Genomic DNA, 18,841 nt, shown 5'->3' on the forward strand with positions numbered 1-18,841 from the left:
GTGTGCTACAACAGGGTAGTAGCAAAATCCTGCCAAGCCCAATAGCTCTCCAGGAGGATGGTTCACCACCCTTGCCATACATACAGAATGCCCTTTAGTCAAAACTTGTAATGGGGGGTATTCTGTTTCATTGACACATCTCCCTTGTGTCTTGGTTCTCCAGCTGCGTTAGAGGGCCTGTGTTCAGCCTCTGTTATCTTCCACTACCCTGGAGGAACAGCAGGGAAGGCTGCTGGACGCAAACCCAGCCTGGCACAGGGCCAGGCCCAGGCAGCCGACGCAGGGAAGAGACACCGGCCAGGTAAGCAGCACTCCTCTCTCTCACTCGCTCGCTCTGTGTGTGAGGTTGGGGGTGGTCTTCTCTGTGGGGATATTTGTGATGGGGCTGAGGTATTTAAGCAGTGAAAGGGTCAAATGTGTTTTGTTTAACTTTTGTTTTGGCCAAGCCAAGTTGGCCATATGGCTAACAAGGAGGAACCGGGTCAGGGGGAGGACAGACTTGGTGTTATTATTGAAAGTGATGGTCTCTGCACACCTTAGGGTTGAATTTGATCAAATTAACTGTGTGGAGATGTTTCAGGAGGTATGGGGGCTTTCTGTACATCTGGAGAGGAGGGGTTGGAGGTACGGTTGTAATGTGGTGCTGGAGGGTGGATTGTATTGTACTGCGTTGTTGTGTAATGTGATTGTGTGGAGGTTGTGGTGGCACGCAATGCGTTTTTATGGGGAGGGGGATGTTTGCAGTGTTTTTAGTGTAATGAGGATATCTCATTAAAGACAACTTGTGTGGTGGGACAGTGGTATATGTCTGTGTTCTGTTTCCTGGACAACATTACCTGAGAAATCCGGTGGCCCCCACAACCTAACCCATTTGTTTCAGTATTTACAGTATTTAATATAATATTTCCATTCACCCATATCTTTACTTAATATTATTAACAAGTCAATTACTTTAACCCCTAAATAACCACACATATTTTGCTTTAGTTTATTACTGAAGTAATTAGCAATAGCATACTATAGCGCGGGGACCGATGGGAAAGTCCCAAGGAACCATCTGAAAAGTGGCTTGTTTGGGGACTAACATTGCTTTCAGTAACTAACTGCACCGTGTGAACCTGCATTCTCTCTCTGTGTGTCTGTGTCTCTGTCTGTTACTGTAGGGGCACAGGAGGTACTCATAGACCCAGGTATGGTATGACACTAACCGGCCGATGCCGCGTAGTTCTACTCGTAGTTAGACATCTCCCCTGCCTGTGTTTGCCTGCTGTGGCTCTTTTCCCTATTAGTTGTATTTGGTTTCAACAACCTCCTGACTTGGTCCCAGATCTGTTAGTGCTGTCTTACCAACTAAGGCCAGACAACACAAACAGATCTGGGACCAGGCTATCAACCCATTGCGCTACATCTGATTCCAACGTTTGATTGTTTCCACCACTGGTAAATCAAAACTGATGTTTTTTTCCCACCTCTTAAGGCAGGTATTGTATTCCTGTTATTCTTGTCAGTGTTAGGTGTTGTTGGGTGTTCGTACTTGATTACACCATTGACCTCTTCTTCTAGTCAATGAATAGTAACCATTTTAAATAATGATCAAGGACATTATATCCAACACTATAAACAAGAAGAACCACATAACATCTGATTAGATTAAAAAGTAATTCAGACATGCACCAGAAGGTGGCAATGTTGCTATTGAAATCACAGCACTGCTGATTGAGGCATCCAAGCTATTTGTCTGCTCTTCCTGTAGCCTCAAGTTACAATGTAGAACTGTTCAGTGTGAGGCATTTTGTCCAATCTATCAGTAGAATATGCTGCAGAAATTAAGCTCTTATATGTTACCTTTCTAGGAACTGGGTTTGGTTTGACTAAACCATTCAACCCAAGGGGTCTGTGTAAAGTGTGTAGTTCTGGGTCTAGATGTAACATGTTGCACATTTTTCTAACACTTAAAAACATGTTTTTTATAGTCATATATGCCATTTAGCAGATAATTTTATCCAAAACGACTTACAATTGTGTGTGCATACATTTGTTACGTATGGGTGGTCCTGTGAATTGAACCCACTATCCTGGCACTATAAGTGCCAAGCCTTACCAACTGAGCTACAGAGGACCAATTAGCAATGCTATTATCCAAAGCAACTTACAGTACAGTGAGTGCATACATTTCTAGTATGTGTGTGATCCCAGAGTAGTCTTATGATTCACATGTAATGCTGTGTCATAGTGACATCGTCGCGACGCTGTTGCTATGGACCCAGCTAGCGCCGTTTCTAGGTAATGTTCTCTCAATACTAAATTTGCATTCAAATCACATAGGTAGACGAGAGCTACTCCTCGCACATAATCGTTTTAGAACCATTTCAATTGAAACGCTCCAAACTACTGAGCACATGATGAAATCAGCCTCAGCGTCATTTTGATCACATAACAGTGCACAGTGACCCTCGAAGGCCTTGTATTTATAGATAGATTGTTGTGTACAAGTGTTTTGTATTTCCATATAAAAGTGAATGCCGTGCATGGCAATCATTGAGCGTTGTCTTGATGTCTTGGTGTTTGAAACGCCTGTCGACACTGCATTAAATGTGTATGCTCAGGTAAGCTGTACACAGTTTGTGAGTATGTCATTGTTGATTGTTGTGACTTTGGCCATATGCATGAATGTGAAGAACCAAGTGGTAGATGGGTCTGATAACATTGACAATCACCCCCCCCCCCCCCAGGTGCCCTCACAGCCAATGGGATCAGTGCGGACACCAGCAGTGAGATTGGTCGAGCCAAGAACTGCCTGAGCCCTGAAGACATCATAGAGAAATACAAGGAGGCCATTTCCTACTATGGCAAGGTATTGGAAAAGACAACAAATAGATTCCCCCACACACACTATTGAATGCTCCTATCTACTTTCTTCCATCTCCTGCTATGGTCACTTTGGACACACCTACTCATTCCAGGGTTTTTCTTTATTTTTTAAAACTATTTTCTACATTATAGAATAATGGTGAAGACATCAAAACTATGAAATAACACATATGGAATCATGTAGTAACCAATAAAGTGTTAAACATATCAAACTATATTTATATTTCAGTTTCTTCAAATAGCCACCCTTTGCCTTGATGACAGCTTTGCACACTCTTGGCATTCTCTCAACCAGCTTCACCTGGAATTAATGTTTTTCCAACAGTCTTGAAGGAGTTCCAACATATGCTGATCACTTGTTGGCTGCTTTTCCTTCACTCTTCACTCTGTGGTCCGACTCATCCCAAACCATCTCAATTTGGTTGAGGTTGGGGGATTGTGGAGGCCAGGTCATCTGATGCAGCACTCCATCACTCTCCTTCTTGGTTAAATAGCCCTTACACAGCCTGGAGGTATGTTGGGTCATTATCCTGTTGAAAAACAAATGATAGTCCCACTAAGCCCAACCAGATGGGATGGAGTATCGCTGCAGAATGCTGTGGTAGCCATGCTGGTTAAGTGTGCCTTGAATTAGAAATAAATCACAGACAGTGTCACCAGCAAAGCACCCCCACACCATAACACATTGATGGTTTTTGCGAGTGCACTTGAAGAAACTTTCAAAGTTCTTAAAATATTTGTTTCTCTTTGCTTATTTGAGCTGTTATTGCCATAATATGTACTTGGTATTTTACCAAATAGGGCTATCGTCTGTATACCTACCTTGTCACAGCACAACTGATTGGCTCAAACGCATTAAGAAGGAAAGAAATTCCAGAAATTAACTTTTAAGAAGGCACACCTGTTAATTGAAATGTATTCCAGGTGACTACCTCATGAAGCTGGTTGAGAGCATGCCAAGAGTGTGCAAAGCTGTCATCAAGGCAAAGGGTTGCTATTTGAAGAATCTCAAATATAAAATATTGATTTTTTTTAAACACTTTTTTGGTTATTACATGATTCCATATGTGTTATTTCATAGTTTTGATGTCTTCACTATTATTCTACAATGTAGAAAATAGTTAAAATGAGTAGGTGTGTCCACTCTTTTGACTGGTACCGTACATCTAGCTATTTTTCAGGTGCAGGGTACAAAAAGTATACATCATATAAAGGAAACAGATACCCACACACTGTTGAATGCTCCTACATAACTTAATTACATGCAACATTTCAACAAGAAGGTTCAGTTTTTGTGCTTTGCAGACCAATGCTGTTTGCAGACAGTATTCCATTATCCAGTTTGCAGTTCTCAACATCTCCACCAGGGGACAGTAGCTCACTAGGTATCAGTGATGGTTGAGCGTCTGATGCAGCATAGAGAGAGGCTGTGTGCACACTGTAAAAAAAAACTACAACATGCTGACTGCAGGAGAAAACGTCTGAGTGCACTCAGAGGGTCAACAGTGGAAAGCTTAGCTAGCATGACGTCACTGTCTGTTACTATTAGCCAAATGGAAGTGTGTGGCCATCTCTAATGCCCTATAACCCCAACAGTTAAAACAAAAAAGACTAGTTGCATTGTTAATCTGTTGATAACTATAACTATACTTACTGTTATAACACAGGTGTGCGTTAACAAAAACGAACAAACAAACCGAAAGCGTCGGGGTAAAAACACAGATGCATAGCAGTGCTAACTGTGCCACTAGAGATCCTGGTTCGAATCCAGGCTCTGTCGCAGCCGGCCGCGACCGGGAGACTCATGGGCGGCGCTCAATTGGCCCAGCGTCGTCCAGGGTAGGGGAGGGAATGGCCGGCAGGGATGTAGCTCAGTTGATAGAGCATGGCGTTTGCAACGCCAGGGTTGTGGGTTCGATTCCCACAGGGGCCAGTATAAAAAAAATTATATATGTATTCACTAACTGTAAGTCGCTCTGGATAAGAGCGTCTGCTAAATGACTAAAATGTAAAATGTAAATGTATCCCAGTAGGCCTTCTGAAACTTTATCACCACTATTATAATTGGCTATTTGCTCTGACCTCACTTGGCCCTTTTACCTGTAACTAGTTCACTCCAAATTTAATTACATTATATCTCGACACGACGGGCCATTCAGATATTAATTGAATTTTAATAAGGAGACAGTGGGGATGGGGTGGGTAGCTGATTGTGTGAGAGAGAGAAGTGTATGGAGTCTAAGCAGCACTACTGTACCTCGAGTCCAGTTTCTACTTCAATATAACTACTAGGTGGGAACCTGGAGCTCCCCTTGAAGAACCATGTGGCACAAAGTAACAATAAACGGCAGAGGTTCCGTATCACCCCATGGACTGTGATCAGTAATCTCACGCCTCTGATAAAGATGTCTGTAGCCGAGAGAGAAAGAGACAGATGATGCAATACATCTGTTCAGATTATTGGGTTGGGTGGGGTGGGAAAAGTCAGAGTAGCCCTCATTGGTTAGTTAGGATTTCCTTATGCTGAGCATGGGCTGTGTCTGTTCTCATCACCATCCTCTTTCTTTCTATCTCTATCTCACTCTCCCTGTCTCTCTCACTCCCCCTCTTCCTCTCCTTCCATCCCTCTCCCAGTATAAGAATGCAGGAGTGATAGAGCTGGAGGCGTGTGTGAAGGCAGTCAGGGTGCTAGCTGTTCAGAAGAGGGCCATGGAGGCCTCAGATTTCCTCCAGAATGCTGTTTACATCAACCTGGGACAGGTACGAGCTCACATGACATGTAGATGTACCTCCCTGTGGGGAACCATCATCCTGTTCTCGAACACATTCTGTTAGTTAGGGACCAGAGTTTTACCTAGTCAAGTCCCATGCTTACATCTCATATTCAGGAAAAACCAGAGTTTTACCTAGATCAAACAGTGAGGGAAAAAAGTATTTGATCCCCTGCTGATTTTGTACCTTTGCCCACTGACAAAGAAATGATCAGTGTATAATTTTAATGGTAGGTTTATTTGAACAGTGAGAGACAGAATAACCACAAAAAAATTCAGAAAAACGCATGTCAAAAATGTTATAAATAGATTAGCTTTTTAATGAGGGAAATAAGTATTTGACCCCTCTCAATCAGAAAGATTTCTGGCTCCCAGGTGTCTTTTATACAGGTAACGAGCTGAGATTAGGAGCACACTCTTAAAGGGAGTGCTCATAATCTCAGTTTGTTACCTGTATAAAAGACACCTGTCCACAGAAGCAATCAATCAATCAGATTCCAAACTCTCCACCATGGCCAAGACCAAAGAGCTCTCCAAGGATGTCAGGGACAAGATTGTAGACCTACACAAGGCTGGAATGGGCTACAAGACCATCGCCAAGCAGCTTGGTGAGAAGGTGACAACAGTTGGTGCGACTATTCGCAAATGGAAGAAACACAAAAGACTGTCAATCTCCCTCGGCCTGGGGCTCCATGCAAGATCTCACCTCGTGGAGTTGCAATGGTCATGAGAACGGTGAGGAATCAGCCCAGAACTACACGGGAGGATCTTGTCAATGATCTCAAGGCAGCTGGGACCATAGTCACCAAGAAAACAATTGGTAACACACTACGCCGTGAAGGACTGAAATCCTGCAGCGCCCGCAAGGTCCCCCTGCTCAAGAATGCACATATATAGGCCCATCTGAAGTTTGCCAATGAACATCTGAATTATTCAGAGGAGAACTGGGTGAAAGTGTTGTGGTCAGATGAGACCAAAGTCGAGCTCTTTGGCATCAACTCAACTCGCCGTGTTTGGAGGAGGAGGAATGCTGCCTATGACCCCAAGAACATCATCCCCACCGTCAAACGTGAAGGTGGAAACATTATGCTTTGGGGGTGTTTTTCTGCTAAGGGGACAGGACAACTTCACCGCATCAAAGTGACGATGGACAGAGCCATGTACCGTCAACACATTAAAGGTCCTGGAGTGGCCTAGCCAGTCTCCAGACCTTAATCCCATAGAAAATCTGTGGAGGGAGCTAAAGGTTCGAGTTGCCAAACGTCAGCCTCGAAACCTTAATGACTTGGAGAAGATCTGCAAAGAGGAGTGGGACAAAATCCCTCCTGAGATGTGTGCAAACCTGGTGGCCAACTACAAGAAACGTCTGACCTCTGTGATTGCCAACAAGGGTTTTGCCACCAAGTACTAAATCATGTTTTGCAGAGGGGTCAAATACTTATTTCCCTCATTAAAATGAAAATCAATTTATAACATTTTTGACATGCGTTTTTCTGGATTTTTTTGTTGTTATTCTGTCTCTCATTGTTCAAATAAACCTACCATTAAAATTATAGACTGATCATGTCTTTGTCAGTGGGCAAATGTACAAAATCAGCAGGGGATCAAATACTTTTTTCCCTCACTGTTGGTGTTCCTCTTGTCCAGGTGGGAAAGGGCAGTGTGGAGTGCAATAGAGATTGCATCATCTGTGGATCTGTTGGGGCGGTATGCAAATTGGAGTGGGTCTAGGGTTTCTGGGATAATGCTGTTGATGTGAGCCATGACCAGCCTTTCAAAGCACTTCATGGCTACAGACGTCATTGCTACGGGTCGGTAGTCATTTAGGCAGGTTATCTTAGTGTCCTGCACGGAGACTATGGTGGTCTGCTTGAAACATGTTGGTATTACAGACTCAGTCAGGGACATGTTGAAAATGTCAGTGAAGACACTTGCCAGTTGGTCAGCACATGCTCGGAGTACACGTCCTGGTAATCCATCTGGCCCTGCGGCCTTGTGAATGTTGACCTGCTTAAAAGTCTTACTCACATCGGCTACGGAGAGCGTGATCACAAAGTCATCTGGAACAGCTGGTGTTCTCATGCATGCTTCAGTTTTGCTTGCCTCGAAGCGAGTATAGAAGTGGTTTAGCTCGTCTGGAAGTCTTGTGTCACTGGGCAGCTCGCGGCTGTGCTTCCCTTTGTAGTCTGTAATAGTTTTCAAGCCCTGCCACATTCGACGAGCAGCAGAGCCGGTGTAGTACGATTCAATCTTAGTCCTGTATTGACTCTTTGTCTGTTTGATGGTTCGTCAGAGGGCATAGCGGGATTTCTTATAAGCGTCCGGGTTAGAGTCCCGCTCCTTGAAAGCGTCAGCTCTACCCTTTAGCTCAGTGTGGATGTTGTCTGTAATCCATGGCTTCTGGTTGGGGTATGTACGTACGGTCACTGTGGGGACGACATCATCGATGCACTTATTGATGAAGCCAGTGACTGATGTGGTGTACTCCTCATGTTCCAGTCTGTACCAGAAAAACAGTCCTGTAGCTTAGCATCTGCGTCATCTGACCACTTTTTTATTAACTGAGTCACTGGTGCTTCCTGTTTAAGTTTTTGCTTATAAGCAGGAATCAGGAGGATAGAGTTATGGTCAGATTTGCCAAATGGGACACCCAGGTGCCATGGAGACTGTTAACACCCAGGTTCTGTACTCAGGCACCTGTCATTGCTGCTTTCCTGTGTGAGGATCACCAGAGGATCTGCCTGCCAACACACAGGTCCCATAACTTGACACACAGGAAAGCTCCTCTGACAGGTGCCTGACGCCATCCTGCGAGGGACTGAAAGCCTGCTCTCTTCAGACAGTGTGTTCTGCTCTGTAGGCCTGTCTATCTAGGAGGGAAATCTCACTTGAGTCTTGGACGGTTCTGCCAGAGTGCTACCACCTCCTTGCCATTGTGCAGTGACTGATCATTCTCATAACCTTTCCACAGATTTGTTTTATAAATCAAATTGAACTTTTCCAGAGATTCATTTGGAAATAAGTTGTATAACTTTTTTGTGTTATTGTCAAGAATTTATAATTATAATAATAATAATATATGCCATTTAGCAGACATTTCTGTTAGGGCCTCCGGAGTGGCGCAGTGGTCTAAGGCACTGCATCGCAGTGCTAGAGGTGTCGCTACAGATCTGGGTTCGGTCCCAGGCTGTATCACAACCGGCCGTGATCGGGAGTCCCATAGGGAGATGCACTATTGGCACAGCGTCATCCGGGTTAGGGGAGGGTTTGGTCGGGGGGGCTTTACTTGGCTCATCGCGCTCTAGCTACTCCTTGTGGCGGGCCGGGCACCTGCAGGCTGACTTCGGTTGTCAGTTGAATGGTGTTCCTCCGACACATTGGTGCGGCTGGCTTCGGGGTTAAGCAGGCGGGTGTTAAGCGCGGTTTGCATGCTATGTCCATAATAAGTATATAGATTATAGGTTGAGAGCTTTTGTGAAAGAGCACAGTTAGAAAGATATGGTATATAGAAGCAAACCGGATGGACATCATGAAAATGATCGGAGAGGTTGAGGTTAGAGGAAGTTCAGGAGTAAAAACAAACAAAATATAGTTATTGTAAAATTGACTGTGTCCATAAAATGTATATAGTATGTACAGTGGGGAGAACAAGTATTTGATACACTGCCGATTTTGCAGGTTTTCCTACTTACAAAGCATGTAGAGGTCTGTAATTTTGATCATAGGTACACTTCAACTGTGAGAGACGGAATCTAAAACAAAAATCCATAAAATCACATTGTATGATTTTTAAGTAATTAATTTGCATTTTATTGCATGACATAAGTATTTGATCACCTACCAACCAGTAAGAAGTCCGGCTCTCACAGACCTGTTAGTTTTTCCTTAAGAAGCCCTCCTGTTCTCCACTCATTACCTGTATTAACTGCACCTGTTTGAACTCGTTACCTGTATAAAAGACACCTGTCCACACACTCAATCAAACAGACTTCAACCTCTCCACAATGGCCAAGACCAGAGAGCTGTGTAAGGACATCAGGGATAAAATTGTAGACCTGCACAAGGCTGGGATGGGCTACAGGACAATAGGCAAGCAGCTTGGTGAGAAGGCAACAACTGTTGGCGCAATTATTAGAAAATGGAAGAAGTTCAAGATGACGGTCAATCAACCTCGGTCTGGGGCTCCATGCAAGATCTCACCTCGTGGGGCATCAATGATCATGAGGAAGGTGAGGGATCAGCCCAGAACTACACGGCAGGAACTGGTCAATGACCTGAAGAGAGATGGGACCACAGTCTCAAAGAAAACCATTAGTAACACACTACGCCGTCATGGATTAAAATCCTGCAGCGCACGCAAGGTCCCCCTGCTCAAGCCAGCGCATGTCCAGGCCCGTCTGAAGTTTGCCAATGACCATCTGGATGATCCAGAGGAGGAATGGGAGAAGGTCATGTGGTCTGATGAGACAAAAATAGAGCTTTTTGGTCTAAACTCCACTCGCCGTGTTTGGAGGAAGAAGAAGGATGAGTACAACCCCAAGAACACCATCCCAACCGTGAAGCATGGAGGTGGAAACATCATTCTTTGGGGATGCTTTTCTGCAAAGGGGACAGGATGACTGCTCCATATTGAGGGGAGGATGGATGGGGCCATGTATTGTGAGATCTTGGCCAACAACCTCCTTCCCTTAGTAAGAGCATTGAAGATGGGTCGTGGCTGGGTCTTCCAGCATGACAACGACCCGAAACACACAGCCAGGGCAACCTAAGGAGTGGCTCCGTAAGAAGCATCTCAAGGTCCTGGAGTGGCCTAGCCAGTCTCCAGACCTGAACCCAATAGAAAATCTTTGGAGGGAGCTGAAAGTCCGTATTGCCCAGCGACAGCCCCGAAACCTGAAGGATCTGGAGAAGGTCTGTATGGAGGAGTGGGACAAAATCCCTGCTGCAGTGTGTGCAAACCTGGTCAAGACCTACAGAAAACGTATGATCTCTGTAATTGCAAACACAGATTTCTGTACCAAATATTAAGTTCTGCTTTTCTGATGTATCAAATACTTATGTCATGCAATAAAATGCATATTATTTACTTAAAAATCATACAATGTGATTTTATGGATTTTTGTTTTAGATTCCGTCTCTCACAGTTGAAGTGTACCTATGATCAAAATTACAGACCTCTACATGCTTTGTAAGTAGGAAAACCTGCAAAATCGGCAGTGTATCAAATACTTGTTCTCCCCACTGTATAAGCTGGAAGTAGAGGCCTAAGCGTTGTTGTTCACTTTTGCGAGAAAAAAAAACTACATATGGGGGATTGGAAGTGATGCAGACAATTACATTGATGGAAGTTAATATCTATCTGCAATATTAAAGTTGATCAACCACCACCAAAATTGTAAAAAAAAAAACTGTTTAGCGGGTCATGTTTCGGAGGACAAATGACTCGACCTTCGCCTCCCGAGCCCATTGGGGAGTTGCAGTGATGAGACAAGATCGAAAAGGGGGTAAAAAAAGTATTCTTAATGGCATATATTATTATTATAAATCCTTGAGAGTAACAGAAGTTATACAGCTTATTTCCAAATGAATCTCTGGAAAAGTTCAATTTGATTTATAAAACAAATCTGGGACAACCTGTACGTAAAATGCATGCACGCATGACTGTAAGTCTGACATTTTAGGTACGGGTGGTCTCCATGTGTATGGTTAAAATTGTTTTTCAATGATCTAATAAAATCAATCAATCAACCAATGATCTCTCCTCCCCTCTGTTTTCTCAGCTGTCTGAGGAAGAGAAGATCCAGCGCTACAGCATCCTCTCTGAGCTCTATGACCTGATTGGTTTCCACCGTAAGTCAGCCTTCTTCAAGCGGGTAGCAGCCATGCAGTGTGTGGCCCCCACCATCCCAGAGCCTGGCTGGAGGGCCTGCTACAAGCTGCTGCTGGAGACCCTGCCTGGATACAGCCTCTCCCTCGACCCCAAAGACTTCAGCAAAGGTACCCAACTGGATATGCCTCTACTCTGTGTCAAAACTGTCCCATATACTGTTGAGTGATCCCCTACGACGTTATATTATCAATAAAACACACACACACATACAACCCCCTGTTTCAGTAACGTCAATACTTAGCCAGAGAATGAATAGCATTGCCTTGCCCTGCCCTGAGCTTTATTTAAAGGATCTTCTCTTCAAGAGCTCTTCTCAGAGGTAATACGTATTTAGGGCACCACTTTGCACAAAGAGACACACAATTGATTTGAGACCTGCACTGACCCAGGCCTTTATAAACTGCCACTCTGCCAGACACACACACGCTCTCTCTCAGGGTCCTTAGGATAATCTGCTCAGGCTCTTGACCCTCACCCTGCTCAACCCACTCCACCACGAGGGGCTGGAGCATAAAAGAAACACTGCCAGAGAAAACATATTCAGAGTCCTATATATCTCTACTGTGATCCTCGTTCAAGGACTCACTTGAGAATAGTTTCTGACAGAGAGAGAGACGTTGTTGTTGACCTCCACTTCACTTCCATGGAAAACAATTGTGTGAGGTAGTCAAATGATTGTTGTAGTGTAGTTGGGAGTGAAGTGTCTGTCTGTTGACTATGGATTTCTTCCTCCCTAACTTCATTTACAAAACAAAGCAGAAAAAGAAAGATAGCAAGAAATGTTTTTCATAAGGCAGTATGACTTTCTACTACGGCCAGTCCTCTGAGACCTTCAGCCTGAGGAGAGGTTTCAGGTGGGAGTTTATTGAGCTGTAAGGAGAGGAGAGCTGGCCAGGCCCCTGGTGCAGGAGGCTAACGTCAGAGAGGAAATGGGGCTCAATAGTGCATTCCAACACAGAGAAATGAACGAGCAAATTGGTTTTTAATTGGCTAGGGAGCCCTCTCAGTTCTCTCCTTTTTACCACGGTGAGATGACTGCCTCTTTCACTTTCTCGCTTTGTCTCTTTTTCTCTCTCTCTCTCTCTCTCTCTCTCTCTCTCTCTCTCTCTCTCTCTCTCTCTCTCTCTCTCTCTCTCTCTCTCACTCTGTTTGGAGGAAACACTGTTTCAAAGACCACAAACTCATGAAAAAGGCATTTAGCTGCCATGCTTTTAATCCCTGCTGCACTATTCATGTTTAAATGACAGAAGGGGATGACAGTAGTATCAAACATCACCTTACAGGGAACTGCTAATTCTCATACCAGAATGTACAGTGCCTTTTGATGCAGGCGTGTGTGTGTTTGTGTGACAGGGTGAGGATTGTGCTGCGGAGTGTCATTCTCATGGTGATGCTAATTGGATTCCCAGACACCTTGAATACCGCTTCGCAAATACCACAGAATACATTTAGCTGGGAGGAGAGGGAGAGAGAGGGAGGGATTTAGGGAGAGAGAGGGAGGGAGAGAGAAAGAGACAGAGAGCGGGAGGGAGGGAGAGATGGAGGGAGAGGGGGAGAAAGAGAGAGGGAGGGGGGAGGAAGAGAGAGGGAGATAGAGAGAGTGGGGAGGGAGAAAGAGAGAGTGGGGAGGGAGAAAGAGAGAGTGGGGAGGGAGAAAGAGAGAGAGAGAGAGAGAGAGAGGGAGAAAGAGAGAGGGAGGAGGGAGAGGGAGGAGGTAGAGAGGGAGGGGGAGAGGGAGAGAGAGAGAGAGAGGGAGGGAGGGAGAAAGAGAGGGAGGGAGGGAGAGAGAGAGAGAGAGAGAGAGAGAGAGAGAGAGAGAGAGAGAGAGAGAGAGAGAGAGAGAGAGAGAGAGAGAGAGAGAGAGAGAGAGAGAGAGAGAGAGAGAGAGAGAGAGAGAGAGAGAGAGAGAGAGAGAGACTGTATTGGTGCCCTTCAGATAAGCAGCGGTAGCTTCACATGATGTTACAGACAGGTGGATGCTGCTATATTTAGACTGCTTAGTTGGCGCTGCAGCTTCACCACGGAGGAGGAAATGGCTTAGGAAAGATTAGCATTAATATCATTTTTGCAGATGACAGAAGTCAGTAGCAATGAATAACATTTGGTTATTTATTTAATAAGAACTTAATCCCACAGTACAGAGAACACTGATAACGGACAAGCATCTTGGTCAAGATATTTTGAGCTCCACAGACTGTGTACCTCCGGGAACAATTGATTCTTATTAACCTCTGAGTAGGCTGTCCTTTTTTTCCCTTCTCTCTCGCTCTTTATCTCTATCTCTCCTTCTCTCTCCCCATTTCCCCCCTTCTCTGCTCTCTCTCTCCGCTCTCTGTGCACCAGCCCTGACAGCCTTGGGTATAGACTGGGGAACGGTGGGGGGTTGTGGAGAATGTAATGTTATGTAACGCTGAGACCCATCCATGCTCCCCAGAACACCAGTGTAAAGCTAGCAGGTTATTAAGATGTCTTTTTCTATCTGCTGCAGAACACAAATAACTTTAAGTCAACGCCACACTGCACAGCTCCCAATCTCACGTTGCTCTGGTAGGAGAATGTTTGGATGATCGCACTCTCTGTCTCTCACCTTGCTGTTATCAAATCCTACGTGCCGATGTGCCCTTGAGCAAAGCATTTAATCTCTAAAACCATCTCCAGCGGTGCAGTAGTGTGGCTGCCCTCTGATCCAACCTTTGTATGTGTGTCTTTCAGAGGGGACTGGATGGTTAAAGCAGAAGACACATTTTCGTTGGAAATTAATTTACATTGGACAATAAAATAATCTTCTTTTCTCCCCCAGGTACCCACCGTGGCTGGGCGGCGGTACAGATGCGTCTGCTCCATGAGCTGGTGTACGCATCCCGTCGTATGGGAAACCCCGGCCTGTCCGTCCGCCACCTCTCCTTTCTGCTCCAGACCATGCTGGACTTCCTCTCAGACCAAGGTCAGCACACACACACACACACACACACACACACACACACACACACACACACACATACGTACATACATTAGCTCCCCAAGCCTTTAGCTCAAAGGGCTACCAAAACCCAGACAGTCACTTTCTCCATTGTCTTTGAGAGTGCACTCTTTCAACAATGTGAACTCGCACCCCTTAAGTGTCAACAGGTACATGGACAAAAACCACATACATGTACTGAATAGAAAGGAAACTGAATAAAAATCCAAGAAGAAATGTCTGACTAGCTCTAGTCTAGGAATTAGTGTTGAACGGTATACCAGTACCACAGTAATATCACAGAACCAAAAGGTCATGATACTTATGATACCAACATTTTAGAATACCATAGTACCGTTTCATATGATACTACCAACCTTTTTGATCTAAAGAACCCGCTGGCGCCTGTTATAAAATGTTTATAAAGTCAGTTGTTTATAAGTTCAGTACATTTTTTTAAGCAACAGCCACTAGTCTCTTGTATGCACCGGTCCAATAATGTCCACTTCACTTTCATGTGCATATCACGTTTGTCAGCTGTGATCAGCCAGGGGCATCCCCTACCAGCCCTCACTCACCTGCTTCTCTCCATCCACTCTTCCAGCACATATATTCCTCCATCAGTTTTTTAAATATAATTTAGCCTTGATGGCGAGCGGGGATGGAGACCCTGATCAGTCTTCTGTTGTTACATTTGATACATTGGAGCAGTGCGCAGAGTGAGCAAAGTTGATATATTGTATATCATTTCATCCCTGGTATAACCAAGAGCACAAGCCAGTCTAAGTATAGGCTTTGCAGGTAGGCTGTCACGCAGCGGTGCCAGAGAGGGGAAAAACAGCTTAGTGACAGGCAAAGAAAACGGCTTGTCTCTAGCTCAAACAGTTTAAAAAAATATGACTCCTATAACCAGCACTACCTTTTTTTCTACCTGCGTGCATTTGATAGAATTTCACAAACCATATCGCGGGCCGTTTTAAACTAATCCTGGCCCGCTAATGATTGGTTTGATAAACAACGTTGTTCAGTCATGTTACCTAGCTAGCTAACAACCTGGTAACATGACAGTAGGTTCAGGCACATTTGATTGGCACAGTAAGAAAGGAAAAGGTTCTGCTACTCATGAGATGTGCTTCAAAGGTAAGATTCATATAGGCCTAACTAAATCCAAGATCTTTCTCTTTCTGGTGCCCCTTACATTCTGTTTGGTGCCTAACGTTTTTAAAGTTGGGAGCAGTGTGTGTATGTTTGGGAGAGAGAGTGGTGTGTGTGTGTGTTTATGAAAGAGAGGGAGACAGAGAGTGTGTGTGTGTGTGAGGGATGGAGAGTGTGTGTGTAGGAGGGAGAGTGTGTGTGTAGGAGGGAGAGTGTGTGTGAGGGAGGGAGAGTGTGTGTGAGGGAGGGAGAGTGTGTGTGTGTGAGAGGGAGAGAGTGTGTGTGTGAGAGGGGGAGTGTGTGTGTGTGAGGGAGAGTGTGTGTGTGTGTGAGGGAGGGAGGTAGTGTTTGTGTGTGAGGGAGGGAGAGTGTGTGTGATGGAGGGAGATTGTGTGTGAGGGAGGGAGAGTGTTGTATGAGGGAAGGAGAGTGTGTGTGTGAGGGAGGGAGAGTGTGTGTGTGAGGGAGGGAGTGTGTGTGTTTGGGAGGGAGAGTGTGTGTGGGAGGGAGGGAGAGTGTGTGTGTGAGGGAGGGAGAGTGTGTGTGGGAAGGAGGGAGGGTGTGTGTCTTGGAAGGAGAGTGTGTGTGTGTTGGAGTGAGAGTAGGTGTGTGTGTGTGTGTGTGGGAAGGGGAGTGTGTGTGTGTGGGAGGGAGAGTGTGTGTGTGGGAGGGTGTGTGTGGGAGGGAGGGAGGGAGAGTGTGTGTGAGGGAGGGAGAGTTTGTGTGTGAGGGAGGGAGTGTGTGTGTGTAAGGGAGGGAGTGTGATTGTGTTGGAAGGAGAGTGTGTGTGTGAGGGAGAGTGTGTGTGAGGGAGGGAGAGTGTGTGTGAGGGAGGGAGAGTGTGTGTGTGTGTGGGAGGGAGAGTGTGTGTTTGGGAGGGAGAGTGTGTGTGTGAGGGAGGGAGAGTGTGTGTAAGGGAGGGAGTGTGTGTGTGTTGGAGTGAGAGTGTGTGTGTGTTGGAGTGAGAGTGTGTGTGTGTGTGGGAAGGAGAGTGTGTGTGTGTGGGAGGGAGAGTGTGTGTGTGGGAGGGTGTGTGTGGGAGGGAGGGAGGGAGAGTGTGTGTGTGAGTGAGGGAGGGAGAGTGTGTGTGTGAGTGAGGGAGGGAGAGTGTGTGTGTGAGGGAGGGAGTGTGTTTGTGTTGGAAGGAGAGTGTGTGTGTGTGTTTGTTGGAGTGAGTGTGTGTTTGTGTGTGTGGGAGTGTGTGTGTGGGAGCGAGAGTGTGTGTGTGTGTGTGTGAGGGAGGGAGAGTGTGTGAGGGAGGGAGAGTGTGTGAGGGAGGGAGAGTGTGTGAGGGAGGGAGAGTGTGTGAGGGAGGGAGAGTGTGTGAGGGAGGGAGAGTGTGTGAGGGAGGGAGAGTGTGTGTGGGGGAGGGAGAGTGTGTGTGTGTGTGTGTTAGGGAAGGAGAGTGTGTGTGTGTGTTTGTGAGGGAGGGTGTGTGTGTGTGTGTTTGTGAGGGAGGGTGTGTGTGTGTGTGTTAGGGAAGGAGAGTGTGTGTGTGTGTTTGTGAGGGAGGGTGTGTGTGTGTGTGTGTGAGGGAGGGAGGGAGAGTGTGTGTGTGAGGGAAGGAGAGAGTGTGTGTGTGAGTGAAGGAGAGAGTGTGTGTGAGGGAAGTAGAGAGAGTGTGTGTGAGGGAAGGAGAGAGAGTGTGTGTGAGGGAGGGAGGGTGTGTGTGAGGGAGGGAGGGTGTGTGTGAGGGAGGGAGGGAAAGTGTGTGGGAGGGAGGGAGTGTATGTATGTGTGGGAGGGAGTGTATGTGTGGGAGGGAGTGTATGTGTGGGAGGGAGTGTATGTGTGGGAGGGAGAGTGTGTGTGGGAGGGAGAGTGGGTGTTAGGGGGAGAGAGAGTGGGTGTGTGATGGAGGAAGAGTGGGTGTCTGATGGAGGGAGAGTGTTTGTGTGAGGGAAGGAGAGTTTGTATGTGTGTGTGTGAGGGAGGGAGTGTGTGTGTGTGTGAGGGAGGGAGAGTGTGTGTGAGGGAGGTAGTGTGTGTGTGTGTGTGTGTGTGTGTGTGGGAGAGTGAGTGTGTGAGGGAAGGAGAGTGTGTGTGGGAGGGAGAGTGTGTGTGGGAGGGAGGGAGAGAGAGTGTGTGTGAGGGAGGGAGTGTGTGTGGGAGGGAGAGTGTGTGTGTGGAAGGGAGAGTGTGTGTGTGGGAGGGAGAGTGTGTGTGTGGGAGGGAGAGTGTGTGTGTGAGGGAAGGAGAGAGTGTGTGAGGGAGGGAGTGAGGGAGGGAGAGAGTGCGTGAGGGAGGGAGAGAGTGCGTGAGGGAGGGAGAGAGTGTGTGAGGGAGGGATAGTGTGTGTGAGGGAGGGAGAGTGTGTGTGTGAGGGAGGGAGAGTGTGTGTGTGTGTGTGTGTGTAAGGGAGGGAGAGTGTGTGTGTGTGTGTAAGGGAGGGAGTGTGTTTGTGTTGGAAGGAGAGTGCATGTGTGTTGGAGGGAGAGTGTGTGTGTGTGTCGGAGGGCGAGTTTGTGAGGGAGGGAAAGTGTGTGTGTGTGTGTGTGGGAGAGAGAGAGAGAGTGTGTGAGTGTGTGGGAGGGAGAGTGGGTGTGTGTGGGAGGGAGAGTGTGTTCGTGAGCGTGTGTGTGTGGGAGGGGGAGTGTGAGTGTGTGTGTGAGGGAGGGAGAGTGTGTGTGTGTGGGGTGGGTGGGAGAGTGTGTGTTTGTGGGAGGGAGTGTGTGTGTGTGGGAGGGAGTGTGTGTGTGTGGGAGGGAGAGTGTGTGTGTGGGGGGAGGGAGAGTGTGTGTGTGTGAGGGAGGAAGAGTGTGTGTTTGTGGGAGGGAGTGTGTGTGTTTGTGTGGGAGGGAGTGTGTGTGTGTGGGAGGGAGAGTGTGTGTGTGTGAGGGAAGGATAGTGTGTGGGAGGGAGAGAGTGTGTGTGGGAGGGAGGGAGAGTGTGTGTGGGAGGGTGTGTGTGTGTGTGGGAGGGAGAGTGTGTGTGTGTGTGTGGGAGGGAGAGTGTGTGTGTGTGTGAGGGAGAGTGTGTGTGTGGGAGGCAGAGTGTGTGTGTGTGGGAGGCAGAGTGTGAGTGTGTCGGAGGGAGAGTGTGTGAGTGTGGGAGGGAGAGTGTGAGGGAGGGAGTGTGTGTGTGTGAGGGAGGGAGTGTGTGTGTGTGAGGGAGGGAGGGAGAGTGTGTGTGAGGGAGGGAGAGTGTGTGTGTGAGGGATTGAGAGTGTATGTGTTTGGGAGGGGGAGTTTGTGT

The 18,841-nt window shown here is 46.6% G+C and overlaps 1 protein-coding gene across 1 annotated transcript in view; it reads left to right on the forward strand.

Moving 5' to 3' along the window:
• The window catches only part of LOC311133052 (trafficking protein particle complex subunit 9-like), a 307,997-nt gene that overhangs the window by 8,131 nt on the left and 281,025 nt on the right, over positions 1–18,841 (forward strand). Inside the window, exons 6-11 of the mRNA XM_084166478.1 lie at positions 164–301; positions 1,164–1,190; positions 2,733–2,854; positions 5,506–5,631; positions 11,423–11,639; positions 14,333–14,476. Of these exons, the coding sequence (XP_084022604.1) occupies positions 164–301; positions 1,164–1,190; positions 2,733–2,854; positions 5,506–5,631; positions 11,423–11,639; positions 14,333–14,476 (774 nt within the window). The remainder of the gene's footprint in view (positions 1–163; positions 302–1,163; positions 1,191–2,732; positions 2,855–5,505; positions 5,632–11,422; positions 11,640–14,332; positions 14,477–18,841) is intronic.

The sequence above is a fragment of the Coregonus lavaretus genome (assembly GCF_964263955.1).
Source record: "Coregonus lavaretus genome assembly, chromosome: 7".
Taxonomy (NCBI): domain Eukaryota; kingdom Metazoa; phylum Chordata; class Actinopteri; order Salmoniformes; family Salmonidae; genus Coregonus; species Coregonus lavaretus.